Source organism: Xiphophorus couchianus, chromosome 19, assembly GCF_001444195.1.
Source record: "Xiphophorus couchianus chromosome 19, X_couchianus-1.0, whole genome shotgun sequence".
Taxonomy (NCBI): Eukaryota; Metazoa; Chordata; class Actinopteri; order Cyprinodontiformes; family Poeciliidae; genus Xiphophorus; species Xiphophorus couchianus.
In genome coordinates, this window is record NC_040246.1 from 15,284,606 (window position 1) to 15,298,218 (window position 13,613).

Below are 13,613 nucleotides of genomic sequence, written 5' to 3' on the forward strand. Positions count from 1 at the left end.
AATAACGGCTTGGATTGTAATGAATCAGTAGAATATATAAGTTTCACGTCTTGAGTTAAGGTTTGAAATATATAAACTTTTGGAGGCTTTATTTAATTCAGATGCACCTGTAAATATAACTCGCGGATTTCTTACGAAGAGCACCTGAATGCAGCACTTGTCACCGCTGAGATCATTTTCTGAGACTGGCGCATGCGCAGTAGTTATAGTTCGGGGAGTGTCTGAGCGGCTCGTTGGACTCAGAAACCAATGTAGAAGAGCATCTGCAGGAACAATGAGCCGGCTGGATTGGGAGGAAAGGATTTCATAAGATGAGCCTAGACTGAAAAGATGAAGAAAGTCGCAGAAAAGGGACCTCGAAGGAACATCGATTTCTAGCCAATTTGAGGCGTGAATGACCTCCAGCGGTACAGGGAATTAGGATTTTCTAATACTTTGTTGCCTGCAAAGTCAACCACCTGACAGACTCGTTAGAGGTGTTGCATTGGGGAGAATATGAATACTTGTAGAAAGATGAACAGATTCATTATGAGGATCATTCTCATGATTAAGTCGCCTTTATTGTCTTATTAATAAGCATGGATAGCTGTTTACTAGAAGGCCTCCAGACTGCTTAGTAGGTGTAAAACATTTGCTGCCAAATAAAAAAAAGTCCTTTGTTTTTTACTTTTTAAATGTCTGCATCAGCCTGAGGAACCAAGGAGAGATTTACCATCCCCTTTAATAACAAGCTTCGCTGACTGTTTTTGTGAGACACTGATGCCATAATCTCCTGGAGGTCATGAGATGACCATCTGCTGCTGGAACCTGCTTTAGACCTGCAAGCTGATTAACCAGAGACAGAACCGAAGGCAGGACTTTTCTGCATCTGGACTGTGTGGCTGCCTGCTGAAGGAGGGATGCTGAGGGCCACCGTGGGCTCCGCAGAGGAGAGGGATGAGGAGGACGAAGGGGAGGAAGAGTTAAAGGATGGAGGAGTGCCTTTCTACGTCAACAGAGGAGGCCTCCCGATGGATGAGGAGACTTGGGAGAGGATGTGGCGCCATGTGGCCAGAATCCACCCAGGCGGTGAAGTTCTGGCCAAAGAGATAAGGGGTGCCACTGATCTGCCCAAGGTAAAAAAACAAACTTATAAGACATTTCATCCATTGTAATTGTTCAAATAAATAAGGTACAGACATTTTCATACTATTTCACACTTCACTAAAATGGGAGTGAGAGAGAAATCTAATTTAGAAGAGTGCAAAGTTTAAACAAAATTGCATTCCTAAAAACTGTAGTGATTAAACTTTATTTGAAAAAGGAGTGTTACATTTCCATATCTAAACTTTTCCATGTTGGTAAAAAAAATAGTTTCTTTAAGTTGCAACCAGGAGACAGCACTGATAAAACTTTAATAGCTGGTGATTCATCAAAAAGCACCTATTTTGGTATTGCTGAATGTCAGTTCTACATTGACATCACAACACGCGGATTGTTGCAATGAATGGGTAAATGTGTGGGATTGTCTGGTTCTCTGTTAAGTTTGCGCCATGATTACTTTGCAGACTAAGACTACTTTGTGTCAATTGGCAATTATTAATGTGAGAAAGTGAAGACCACATGTTCCTCCTGGCTCAGTTCTCATGCCACTTTTACTGCAACATTTACCTGCTTCCCCCAACTCAGAGTTTGAAGTGTTATAGAATCTTTTACAACATAATGGTACTATAACACACAGGTTGGTGTCAGTGCCGCTGCATGACCACAGTTTATTGCCATCACTGAGTCATTATGCTCATACTGTCAGTGGGTGAATACAGCAACATTTCTTCAAACTCAAGGCAGAAAAGGCAAGGTTAGAAATAAAAACTAAGCTTTTGACTTAATGAGGCTAAAATCCTCAAAAGATGCATAAAACATTAGTGACCTAAATTTTAACATCCAATGCAGTCTGTTACTACACCAGCGTCCTATCATCTTCAAAACATTTTCAGAATAAAGAGTTTTCTATCAAAACACGGAGATAATACAATCAGCTTTTAATTTCATTGGGTGAAATTATTGTCACCCTGTCTTTAAGAAGACTCTGTGTGTCACTGCTGGCAGAGCCTTTACCAATGCAAGAAAAATGGAAGAAAAGTATTTAAATCAATGCATGCTCCCTCCCCCCAGTTTTTAACAGTTTTTCAAATCTTGTTATCTGTCTATAAGGCACTGAATGGTCTTGGGCCTAAATGTATTTCAAAGCTGCTTGTCAGGTGTAAATCATTTAGAATCCTCTTGTGATCAGAGTGTTGTCTGTCTAGTCTGTCTGAAGGTTTTGCCTCTTTAGTAAGAGGCAAAACCTTCATATTTGACCCATTAAGGTCAAATATTATTTAAGAAGTATTTTTTTATTATGTCTCTGCTATTTATTTCTTTTATATTTCTTTTTTTCAGTTTTTTTCTTCTTATGCAATGCTGAAATTGAATATTTGTTTTGTTCTTCAAGTGTCTTCTAAAGCTCTTTGAATTCCCTTTCATATGTATGATTCTACCCAGTTAAACTGCCTTAAGTTGCTGTGAATATTGTGATTGTTGTTGTAATGCAGTTGTTTGACCCTCCCCCCGTACAGATTCCAGTACCAAGTGTGCCTTCATACCAACCTTCGACTACCATCCCACAGCGCCTGGAAGCCATACAGAAGTACATCAGGGAACTACAGTATCCTCTCATGCATTTACAGTACTTGATTGCTTTCATTTAATGCTAAATGAGTTAGTTGGGGGTTTGTTTTGTAAAATTAAATGAGGGATTTTGTGTAATATCCAGTGTAAACTCTGCACTCTGTACCAAAACCATGATTTCCACTTAGTGCAGAGAGTCATTCATTATTAATCAGCATCCTATGAATATAACAAAGCACTAAAGAGCTGCTCTCCCCTCTCTGTTCATGCTGCTCTTCATGCCTGTGTAACAGTTAAACCTTAACTGTATCTTACAGGTACAATCACACAGGAACACAGTTTTTTGAGATTAAGAAAAGCCGTCCTCTCACTGCGTGAGTTACTCTTCCTTTGGAATCAAGACACAACCAGATTTCTGTCCTCGGAGGGTAACTGGGATGGTGCTGCGTCTGCCAGGGATGCATTCGGATTAGCTGTGTCTCTTGTTTACCCTCGGGCTTTGCAAGTAGCTGCTAATGTCAGTCAGCAGATGCCTGAAACACACTTCCTGATCTCGCTTTATTAGATTTTGATCCCATTTCCTTGACTCATGGAAGTAATGTTGACCTGGTGAATACAAAAACAGTCTTCGCACTTATTACATGTAGATTTTGTGTTTATGTTTTGTGCAAACATAAATATAACATAAACAACTCTCTTTGTTTCTTTTGTTTTTCACAGGTTGATGGACATCGCTAAAGAGATGACAAAAGAGGCTCTGCCGATTAAATGCTTAGAGGCGGTGATCCTGGCCATGTATCTTTAAAGCTGTAGAGCGTGTTGCATTATTCAGATTGTGTTAAATGTATTTGCTGTTGTGATTCTGACCAAGGGATAGCTTTGAAAAATGATGAACAAAGCATATTATTAAATCATATCTTATGATGCGCTGGCACAAAAAACAAAAATAATTGATCCCTTTTATCAATTTGATTTCCTACTTTTAAAGTTTTACTTTAACAATGAAATAAAAATTAAGGCGTTGCACTTTTAGCTTCTGCCATATCGAGATAGGATCAGAGTTTCATCTGGTAGCAGAGGATGCATTCTTTTCTTCTGTGCCCCCTTAAAAAACACTGACCTTCCTGGTAAATCTGGTTTAGTAGTGCCACTGCCTCCACATTTAAGGAATTCCTGACATCGAGTACCTTGACATATGCTGATGTAGCCATCTCACCAACAACATGCCCGGTGTGGAGCGATTCCCGCTCAGCTTTAAATCTCACTTCTCAGGGAACCACTTCTACCACATTGTGCTTGGGGTTCACAGCGGGGGGCGGTTCGGCGCCCTGGGCATGAGCCGCAGGGACGACCTCATGTTCAAGTCTCTGGAGTTTCGAACACTCATGGACTTGGTTCAGGAATTTGAAGGAGCCTACAGGGGTTACTGGCACACCCTGCGCAAGATTAAAATTGGCCAGTACGTGTCCCATGACCCTCATAGTGTGGAGCAGATAGAGTGGAAACACTCCATACTGGACGTGGACAAGCTGAGCAAGGAGGAATTGCGGAAGGAGCTGGAGAGACACACTCGAGACATGAGACTGAAGGTACAGCTGGGCCTCAAATGTCTTGCTTGTGTATTTGATATATTACTGATGGTGATTACTTTTTATAGTGTTATGCTATATCCTGAAGCTAGCACATCTTACCAATCCAAAAAGTTATTTGAAAGAAGAGACGTGCAGAGATATTTTTGGGGGGCAGGTGCTCAAGTATAAAAAAAGGCACCTTGTGTGTCACAAGAAATTCCCAGCTGCCTTAGTAGTGTGAGATTTATTACAGGTCACACACTACATTGTGAAAAAAAAAAACATTTCAGAAGGGCACTTTTTGTCCAGAGGAAAAAGAGCAGGAGCTCTAGCACCTCCTAGTGTCTATCTGTGCAGTACTGTGTTGTGAGAAGTAAAATTTTCTTTTTTAGCAAAAGAAATTCAGATCCAACTGGAGTATTGTCAGCAGTCTTCTCTGTGATTGTGTTGACCATAACATCACCATAAAATGTCTTCATAAATAAAAAAATAAATAAATAAATAAAATTAAAAAAAAATTAAAAAAATATATATATATATTAGTCTTATGTAATGTTATAATTATTCCAACAATTAGTTTTGGATTTGTATTAAAAATTAAATCTCCTTTTGGACTCAATTACTGAAGGTAATTAACTTACTCATCATTAAGATGCGCCAGCATTTCCTTTGATCTTTTGCTCCACTGTGACTCTGAGCTGATTTGCTGTTTGAGAGGCAATTTCTCTGAGATGTTTCTCTGTCATCACCTCTCATGCCAAGATTATGAGTGTAGCCATGATACAGCACATTATGGATAATAAAACTAACGGCTCCATCCATCAGTAAGAGGCCTTTCTACTGAGTGCTCTGCACAATCACTTTAAAAGCACAAACAGATTAAAGCTAGGGGTATTTGAGAAGGGGAGAACAGAGGAACTGTTGATGTTCAAATGTAATTTTTAATAAGTTATACAATTTTTTTTTTTTTTTTTGCAGATTGGAAAGCCAGTGCCTCCATCTCCTACTAAGGACAGGAGAAACAGCATGGGTTCTCCTCTCAAAGGACCAGGAAGCCCCATCCGGAGGATCAGTCGAGTTGAGAGACGGTAGGATTGACCACATGCGCTTAATGATCCATTCTCATAAAAACAATACAGCCACTTAATGTACAGTAGACAGAGAAGACCTGCATCGACCTGATGAAATCGCAAGTTTTATTGATTTTTGAAAAAAGGGAAAACATTTTTTTTAAAAATCCATTCTCTTGTTTTAATGTGACTTAAAACCTGTACAACTTAGTAGAAAAAGAAATAAATCTTTTTTCAACTTTTTTTAAATTGTTCCCCGAAAAGACAACATGTTTTTTTTTTAAAATAGAGTTAACTTTTGAAATAAGTCTAATTTTTACATTATAAAAACCTTGCATTTTAAGATGGGTTTGCAGACTTTCCACTGTATTAATAATTGAATTGCTCACAGCAACCGGCTAAAGAAATAGCATAAGAATTAATCATCATGGTTCTGTTTTTGTTCCAGCCCCTCTGGAGAGAAGAAGGTTTTGGAGCAAAAACCAAGTGATATTAATGGATACCAGATTAGAGTCTGAAGAAGGATTCTGTTGTTACTACACATCTGCATGATGGACCTACCGGTTTACTTCCTTTGAGTAGACATTGGCCTGTTTTCTGAATGCATTCTGGAACAGGTCACCAGCAACTGTTCTTCCTGAAACAAGCACCTCATTCAGCTCTCCTTATGTTGTTACAGACCTTTTTTTCTGTAACAGTTCCAGTAATTGGTGCTGGCAAAGCTCCCAGTTTATGAAGAGAGGGACTAAATGTGCAGATTGCATTTTTACATGAATAAATAAGTGCAGTTTTGCTACTTTAACCCAAAACTATATTTGAATAAGTACAGCTAAGTGTACACGCATTAATTTACATATCACATCTCTATGCTGTTAGGCTTTTCTACAATCTGTATCACTGTACTGTAAGTTTAAGACAGATTGCATAGTGTAACTTCACTTTGATTTAACTAGACAACAGCTACATGTGTAGTAACTTGTTTATGCCTGCTACCTTTGTGCCTTGTTTAAAAATTTTAATAGAAAAAAAAGCTTTTAGTGACCCCAAAACCTGTTTTGTCTACAGAAAAATCAAGATTTTATTCAGTTACCTACATACATATAATGTATATCTCCAAGTGTAAAAAGACGCTTTAATGAACAATCCAAAACCTTTGAGAATATAAAATCTGTCAATCTGTCTATTAAATTGATTCCCCTTATAGCTAACTAACAAACACAGCATTCAATACATATGTAGATGTCAACTATTTGAAATCTGACTTACAGTACAGCTCTGGTCAGAAGTTTACAGAAGCTAATCATTGCTTTATTTTCCGGTGTGAGCCCAGCCTTTGGGCATAGTCCACAAATTTATATGGTTCAGATTTTTCTCACTGCAGAATCTTGACGTTCCCCTGCTTTGTCTTTTCGCAAAAACAGTTTTGGTGACTTTTTGGGATCATTGCGAAAACCCAGCATGTAAACTTCTGACTCAAACTGCAAATATGGTATACCAGCTTTTTTTTAGTGTCTAAATTTTAATTGTAGCATTTTTCTCTTGCCTTAAATGGTGTCTACTAGGTGTAAAGACATTTTTACAGCACTTTTATCTGGGCTTTTGTATTTTTTACTGGAATTTACAACGTTTTATGGTGCCCACAGTGTTTGTGATCAGTAAACACTGCACATTCTCCTGAATGTTGCTACCATCAACAGTTTGATCTGCTCGCTGAGTGTTCTCCATTTTCTCTTCAGTGTTCTGTAATGCAGTTGTTTTGTGTCAAAAACAGTTTACAGTCTTACAATAAAGAGTCACATCAGTTTGTTTCTGTTAGATTTTTTTTTTACTTTTTGTGGGAATATACCATGTTTCCAAATCCCTTAGCTAATGAGAACAATGAAACTATTAGAAGTAGTATAGACATTGGCCTGTTTCACATTCCCGGCCTGAATGTCAGGCTGGGAATGTGTCTCACTCACCAGGATGTCACTTGAAAATCGTGTTCTCAGCTGAAGGTCAATACAATAATGAGAGCAGGCTGAGAACTGTAAAAACAAACTCTCTTACGTTTATGGAAAAGAAACCCAAAGCCACTAACTCTGTAAAATGAAAGTAGAAGATCCAGAGAATAAAAACACTGATGGGGTGTAAAAGAGTGTTAGGTTTCAGCATTTTATAATTTAACAGATTATCATGATTATCAGGGTGAAATTCGCTAATCTCAATTTTAGATTAGTCTTACAATTCTCCAGATGTTGCATACTAAGCATTAATTATGTTTAACATCTGTTTGGTTGTTTATGGATTGCTTTTTTTTTTTTGCATGAAACAAGATTATGGTCCAAAATTTATTGCAAGTACAATCAAAATGTGTGTTACGTTATTCACCACTAGCAGCTTTATCATGGGAAAATGTGTATTTGATTAAATCTGGCCTGAAAACAGATGTTAATAGCTGGCTAAAACCTGCCATCAGTAACTCATGAGGTTAAGATTAAAAGTTAAGTAAATTACAATCGTGGAAAAATTTGGACAACGCTTGAAATATTTATTCTCAAAATGTTCACTTATATAACCTTTTTAATTTGTCTTTGGAAATTAAAGTGATTTAATTGCAGCTAATCCCAAAAGCATGTGTTTTTTGTTATAAAACAAAAGATACCCACAAAAAATTATTTTCTGAATGCACAAGAATTAGGATGCTCACTCCCAATTGTCAGTCTCATCCCTACTGGTTGAAATAATTTATGTGATGCTTGTTGTAATCATTTATTAGTTTTATAGTTAGTTTTTTATGCGTGTTTCATACATTTCTATTTCAGAGGCTGTTTATCCATTTCAAAACTACATCTGCAAGCTAATGCAGCGTCCTGTAATCATGGCTGGCACCAATAGGTTTGGTCTTCCTCATATTGAGGGGTTTTTCTAATAACTTTTAGTGGTTGCAAGAATTAAGATCAGGGAGCACATCCAAGTCGTAAAAGCAGAAATATCTCAGCAGCTTTTTGATGGGTCAAAAATGCAAGTCGTTTTTCTGCAACTTGCTGAAGGGCAATTACCTTAAATGTTTGAGAGCCGTAGAGTTCCATTAAAGCCATAAGTGCCAGAAGACAAAAGTTTCTGTAGTATTTAATCACAGAAAAATCTGTGATGCACCAATATTTAGAAAATATGGTTAAAGGAACGTGAGAAGCTCTTATTCTGTGCCAACATGCCTAAATTAACTGTACACATCATTTATTCATTCAAGCTTTAATCACACACGCATGCACACTGAATGTCTGAGAGCAGATATTGAGGTCACATTTCCAGCTCTGAATCACACAGAGATCCTGAGGATTAAACAGCAGCAGGTTTATTTACGATGGGCTGAATCACAAGCCATGCATACCTGAAAAATATTTATTCAAACTTCTACTTCCATTCATTGGAGAGTATTGTACAAAAAAATAAAAACTACAAACGTGTGTTATGAACAAAATGGTTCATTATTTCTACACTAAAAAAACAGAGTGAGTTCTTACAACTCAACAGTTAACTTCTATTTTTTCATGCGTCATCAAGCTCCAGCTGGAATCGAGCCACCAGGCTGAGATGATCCGAAGGTAATATGTGATTGGGAAGTCCATTCATTGACCACAAGAAGTCCTCAGACAGGAGAGATAGCGAACCAACAAGCTTCAGGCCTTTTCCTGCAGACGTTTTATAAACTAGGAGAAGAAAATGATAAATACAAACAATATAAGCAATTTAAAGTCAACACTTGGTAGCTGGCTTCTTCCAATCCTGTCCTTTTACCTCTTTGTTTTTTGGTCAAAGTACGTTTTGGAGAATAGAAAATGTAGTCAACAGTAGTTCCACCCTCAGAGTGCAGGGTCGTGACCTCTGGACAGCCAGAACCAGGAAGGACGTGTTTATAGACAGACTCCAAGTCCACCTGATGCCTGAGACGGTCTCTGAACCTGCGACACATTCAGTACCCATCTTAATTCTGCTTTTAAATATCCTGTCAGTAAATTACACATTTTATTACAAGTGTGATTCTAAAAAGGACAATGATTGTGGCTTTTAAAGATAAAAATCACTTTATATAATATTTATTTAGATTGGAAACCAAAATATCTGGTGAACCAACCTTTTCTCATAATGTTGAGCGTCCTCTGAAGTATCTGAGCTCAAAGAGAAGATAAACAAGAAATTTAATATTGAAGAATAGCAGGTGTGGAAAAACAGCTGAATACAAAATAAATGCCACAAGTAGGAAATGTAGGAAACATTAAAATATTTTAATACTTTTGGAAGGAGATGATATAACCCTTATTCAAGATCATTCTGTCTCACTTTTCACAAACTTCCAAGGGCATCGCTAGAGAATTAAAAAAAATTAATTATCCATCTGTCCTGCTTGGTTCTACATATTAAATAGCATATTTTTTATTACTTCTGCACAGGTCCCACTGTAACCCAGAAGAGATTTATTTTTTAGGACTTCATGTGTGCACAACCTGGTTTGCTGTCGGTTACTCCAGGAATCAGGGCCAGGTTCTCAGGACGAACACATGCGGCTGGACAGAAGCGCAGCTGAAGCATGAATTCATGTGAGTAGCCACGAGTCCCTACATGAGGAGAGCAGGGGATCATGGGAAACAGTTGTACTACAGATGTAAACCTGCTATTCAGATCATTATAACAAATACACCACGGATAACAATCACAGACCTGAATTCTGACTTTGTGTTTTATTGATATCTGCTGTGTACTGGCAGGTGTCTGAGATCCCCAGAGAGCTGGGCCACAGAGGAGCAAACAGTCTGTGATAACTGGGCTTATAGGACAGGTCCTCTTGGCCCGAAATCTGTTGGACACAACACACATGCACACACACAAGGATCAGCAGGAGGATGATCCACACTCAGATTGAACACAATTGTCCTTCTGTTTTGTTTCCTCACCATCCATGTTGGCAGACCCTGATAGCTGAGCTCACCAGTGGTGATGAACTGGTACAGAGGCAGGTGTGGGACAGAGTTAAAGTCTCCACAGAAGACAATATTACAGTGTTCACCTCTGGCCTTGCAGGACTTTATCACAGCATCAATTTCTGCCAGCATTATTGCCAACTGGGCCAGCTTCACGTCACCTCGCCTGGGGTTGAAGAGCAGGTGTGTGTTGGCCACGCAGAGGGACGGGCCGGCCTCCTTGACCTCTGCTTCTGTGGTGACCAGCGGGCGAAGCAGCAGGACGATGCCCACGTTGTGCCGGTCCAACAGCCCGGTCTCAGGTCTGAAGAACTCCAGCTTGGAAACGGCGGCTTCGGCGAAGCGTGAGCCTTGATAGCAAACAGCGCAGCCATCGGTCTTTGTTCCTGTACGCCGCTGATACACACAGGTGTAGCCTGGGGAAAACATGAGCAGAGTATGTATGAAATTTTTGATGCAACGTCATCGACCAATACAGCTCATCTGGGTCGTCTTAGCTGCTCTACCCATCTGAGAAAGGAGAGGATGCAGGTGTTCATGGTAGTGGTTCTCCTGAACCTCCTGCAGACACAAAATCTACACACAGACGGACAAGAGCACACAAAAACGATCAGTTGCTGTACCACATCGGATACATAAGAAAACACACGGATCTGACTCACATCTGGTGCCCATTTTTCGATTTCATTCAAGAGCAGGTTGCAGCGGTAGCTCCACTGCTGCACCTCTAGGGGGCAGTGTGCGTACAGATGCTGGTTCAGCTCCAAAAGGTCTTGGGCAAGGATGTTGTAAGACATGACAGTGAAGTCCAGAGAGGCCTTTTTGATTGTGATCGGGGTCAGAACGCTCTCAGAATCAGCATCCAAGTCCTCCCACACTCTCCACATCACTGTAAAATGTTTTATGACAAACTTATATTCTAGTAAACAGCCACTGGCAGACTCCACATTTAGCATACGCCAAAAAAGGTCAATGCAGAAGATGCTTCCTGCACTCAGAGTGCTGTATCCAAACATATTGGCAGAAAATTAAGTGGAAGAAAAACACATGGTATATAATGAATAAAATTTTTTGAGCTGATAAAATCCAACTCATTAGTCAAACTTGCAGACCAGAACCAGATCACCAGTGATCTGGAAGATATTAAGCTCAAGGCTAAAGTTACTTAAAACAAAAATAAAAATCCCTCCTACCTTCAAAGGGCACAGTTGGCTCCACAGTGGTGTAATAACTTGAAGCAGGAAAGCTCCACTGTGGGCAGAAAACTTCTTGTGCTAGGCCAGGTCCTACAGGAAAGTGCCAGCCGGTTTGTGCATCATGTTGCTCATCAATTTTAAGATATGTTTGGGAGTTGGAGAGAAGGGGGTTACCAGTGGTAACTATATAATCATCCCAGCACTCATCTGGACTCTTTGACGTGTCAGCGTTGGACGCTTGAAGCATTTCCTTACTGTTTTCAGTCTTGCTTTGATTCTTTTCAGGACAGTTGGTTTTTTCCATGCTTCCCTCCAACGTCGGGTATTTTAACAGAACATCGACATTATCGCCTGAAGAAGTGCTTATTTCTTTCTCATTCTGACTGTCATGTATAACGTCACGGAAGACAACCTTTTCCCCATCTCCCATTTTGGGATCTTCTCTTTCCTCCTCCAATGTAGTCTGCATTTCAGTTGTCTCTGCAGCTGCGTCAATCCTCATGTCCTTCTGCAGGACAGCCGACAGGTTTTCCTCATCCGTGTTGGGACTTTGAATGTTTTTCTGAGGCACTGGTTCTTTTAGCCTTTCCTTCGTCTCTCCACTCTGATCCTGCATGGTTGTTTCAGACTGGGTGCTCCCAAGTGTGACAGTATCACCATCCCACACTGTTGTGCCATTAACTGACTGAGGAACACTTCTCTTCGAGGCCTCTGCAAGAAAGGATAAAAATAGGACAACAGTGGTGCATTCATGCTCTGCTACTAATTAATTTAATTTGTTGTATTTATTTTCTTGTTAAAGTAATTTATTTTAAAAACTGCGAAGCTCTAGCTCAGCTATCAGTAAAGGGAACTGCAAATTGTAAACGCGTGTTATGCTTTAGACGTCTTAAGGGGGCGTAAGAATAAGGGTAAACAACTACCGCCAGTTAGCAGTTTAAAACAAAATATGCAACACGGAAGAAAATTCAAGTCAGTTGACCTTTAAAACCAGACAAGTTGTGTAAGACCAAGTTATGAACACAAAAAAACATAACTTCGCACGCAGAAAAGAAACTGCTCAGTCAGCAGCAAACTTAACCTTAGTAAAGATTAGCCAACAGTAGCAAAGTAAAACAAGTCTAAGTAACGCCTTCATAAAAGTTATAGCTAGATGTACCTGACGGTCGACGGAACAAGAACCAAGTTAGCGGATAGAACGCGTAAAACAGCAAAACGCCGATCATGATTCTGAAATGTATTCTGCGCATGCGTACTTTGATGTTGGTGGTGTTGTAAGCAAGGTATGGCAAGTCAAATTCTCATATAATTTGCGCAGATTCATGTACAATTTTGTTGACCTCAGTACTCGACAACAAAGCTCTCTTACTTTAAAAGTGCAGCATGTAACTTTTATTTTAAAAAATATGTTGTTGTTTTTTTACATACGTGTTAAAACTGTCTACATGTCGTAACTATAGCCGTCTAAAGAAATAGACTTCAATGAAGTCTATGTAGACTGGTTGTTTTTGGTCCAGTCAAAAACTGTTTTGGGCCTACCTAGTCTTGCAAACAAACATAAAGCAGTCTGGCAAACAATCATAAAACACCCCCAAAAATGCTAAACTAAGTAAGTAGTTTAGCATGTAACACAATGACGTGTGTTACATGTCATTGTATTTGTAATTATTTGGCAATAAGAATAAAACCGCATATAAAATATTGAACTGAGTAAGCATAGTTTAATCATAAATGAGAACAGCAGGCGAGAAGATAATCATCCAATTAAATTAGAGAATCTAAAATGTAGCTAAAAAGATTTTTATTATATACTATTTAGAAAGATTTAGAAAAAAACTAAAACAAAAAAAATGCAAATAACATATTAAAGACAACCTGAAGAATTTGTTAAGCAGATTAAAAAAAATCGAATATGTATTAAATAGGATTTAGCTAAGTTTAATTAAAGGTGTGTCAGGTTTTCAGGAAGGAGAAAAGTTAGAAGAAAAGGGTTTTGGATTGTTAAATCACAAGCTAAGGTGTTCAGTGGGCCATAAGAAAGCACTATTTACTGAGGACATGCATGTTGGAGCATAACCTCAATATCTATTGCTTTTAATTAACCAAACAACTGCGACAAAAATTATGGTAGACTAATTCAACTCCTAACTCCCTAACTCCTTTGAG

General features: G+C 38.9%; 2 protein-coding genes across 2 annotated transcripts; one reads left to right on the forward strand and one right to left on the reverse strand.

Annotated features, from left to right (window-relative positions):
• The first annotated feature begins 208 nt into the window (after window positions 1–208).
• Window positions 209–7,096, forward strand: vash1 (vasohibin 1). The gene is made up of 7 exons (XM_028000901.1): window positions 209–1,115; window positions 2,598–2,686; window positions 2,967–3,023; window positions 3,370–3,444; window positions 3,857–4,238; window positions 5,199–5,308; window positions 5,739–7,096. Exons 1-7 carry the CDS (start codon window positions 900–902, stop codon window positions 5,806–5,808), a joined length of 999 nt encoding a protein of 332 aa, XP_027856702.1. The 5' UTR covers window positions 209–899; the 3' UTR covers window positions 5,809–7,096.
• Window positions 7,097–8,605: 1,509 nt separating this feature from the next.
• On the reverse strand, window positions 8,606–12,734 carry angel1 (angel homolog 1 (Drosophila)). Its single transcript, XM_028000899.1, has 10 exons — window positions 12,607–12,734; window positions 11,445–12,158; window positions 10,914–11,140; window positions 10,758–10,827; window positions 10,225–10,667; window positions 9,992–10,127; window positions 9,778–9,888; window positions 9,408–9,441; window positions 9,071–9,234; window positions 8,606–8,982 (listed from the first exon to the last, which is right to left on the reverse strand). The coding sequence occupies exons 1-10, from the start codon at window positions 12,695–12,697 to the stop codon at window positions 8,822–8,824; spliced, it is 2,151 nt and encodes a 716-aa protein (XP_027856700.1). The 5' UTR covers window positions 12,698–12,734; the 3' UTR covers window positions 8,606–8,821.
• Between the last annotated feature and the right edge of the window lie 879 nt (window positions 12,735–13,613).

Bases quoted from the DNA above. Each gene is read 5' to 3' on its own strand.
- vash1 (XM_028000901.1), top strand. From the start codon at position 900: ATGCTGAGGGCCACCGTGGGCTCCGCAGAGGAGAGGGATGAGGAGGAC. The intron at 2,687-2,966 runs GTATCCTCTCAT...TGTATCTTACAG, and splicing joins AAGTACATCAGGGAACTACA to GTACAATCACACAGGAACAC. The intron at 3,445-3,856 runs GTATCTTTAAAG...ATGCTGATGTAG, and splicing joins GAGGCGGTGATCCTGGCCAT to CCATCTCACCAACAACATGC.
- angel1 (XM_028000899.1), bottom strand. From the start codon at position 12,697: ATGCGCAGAATACATTTCAGAATCATGATCGGCGTTTTGCTGTTTTAC. The intron at 9,889-9,991 runs GTCTGTGATTGT...CTCCTCATGTAG, and splicing joins AACACAAAGTCAGAATTCAG to GGACTCGTGGCTACTCACAT. The intron at 9,442-9,777 runs GTTGTGCACACA...CTTTGAGCTCAG, and splicing joins AGTAACCGACAGCAAACCAG to ATACTTCAGAGGACGCTCAA.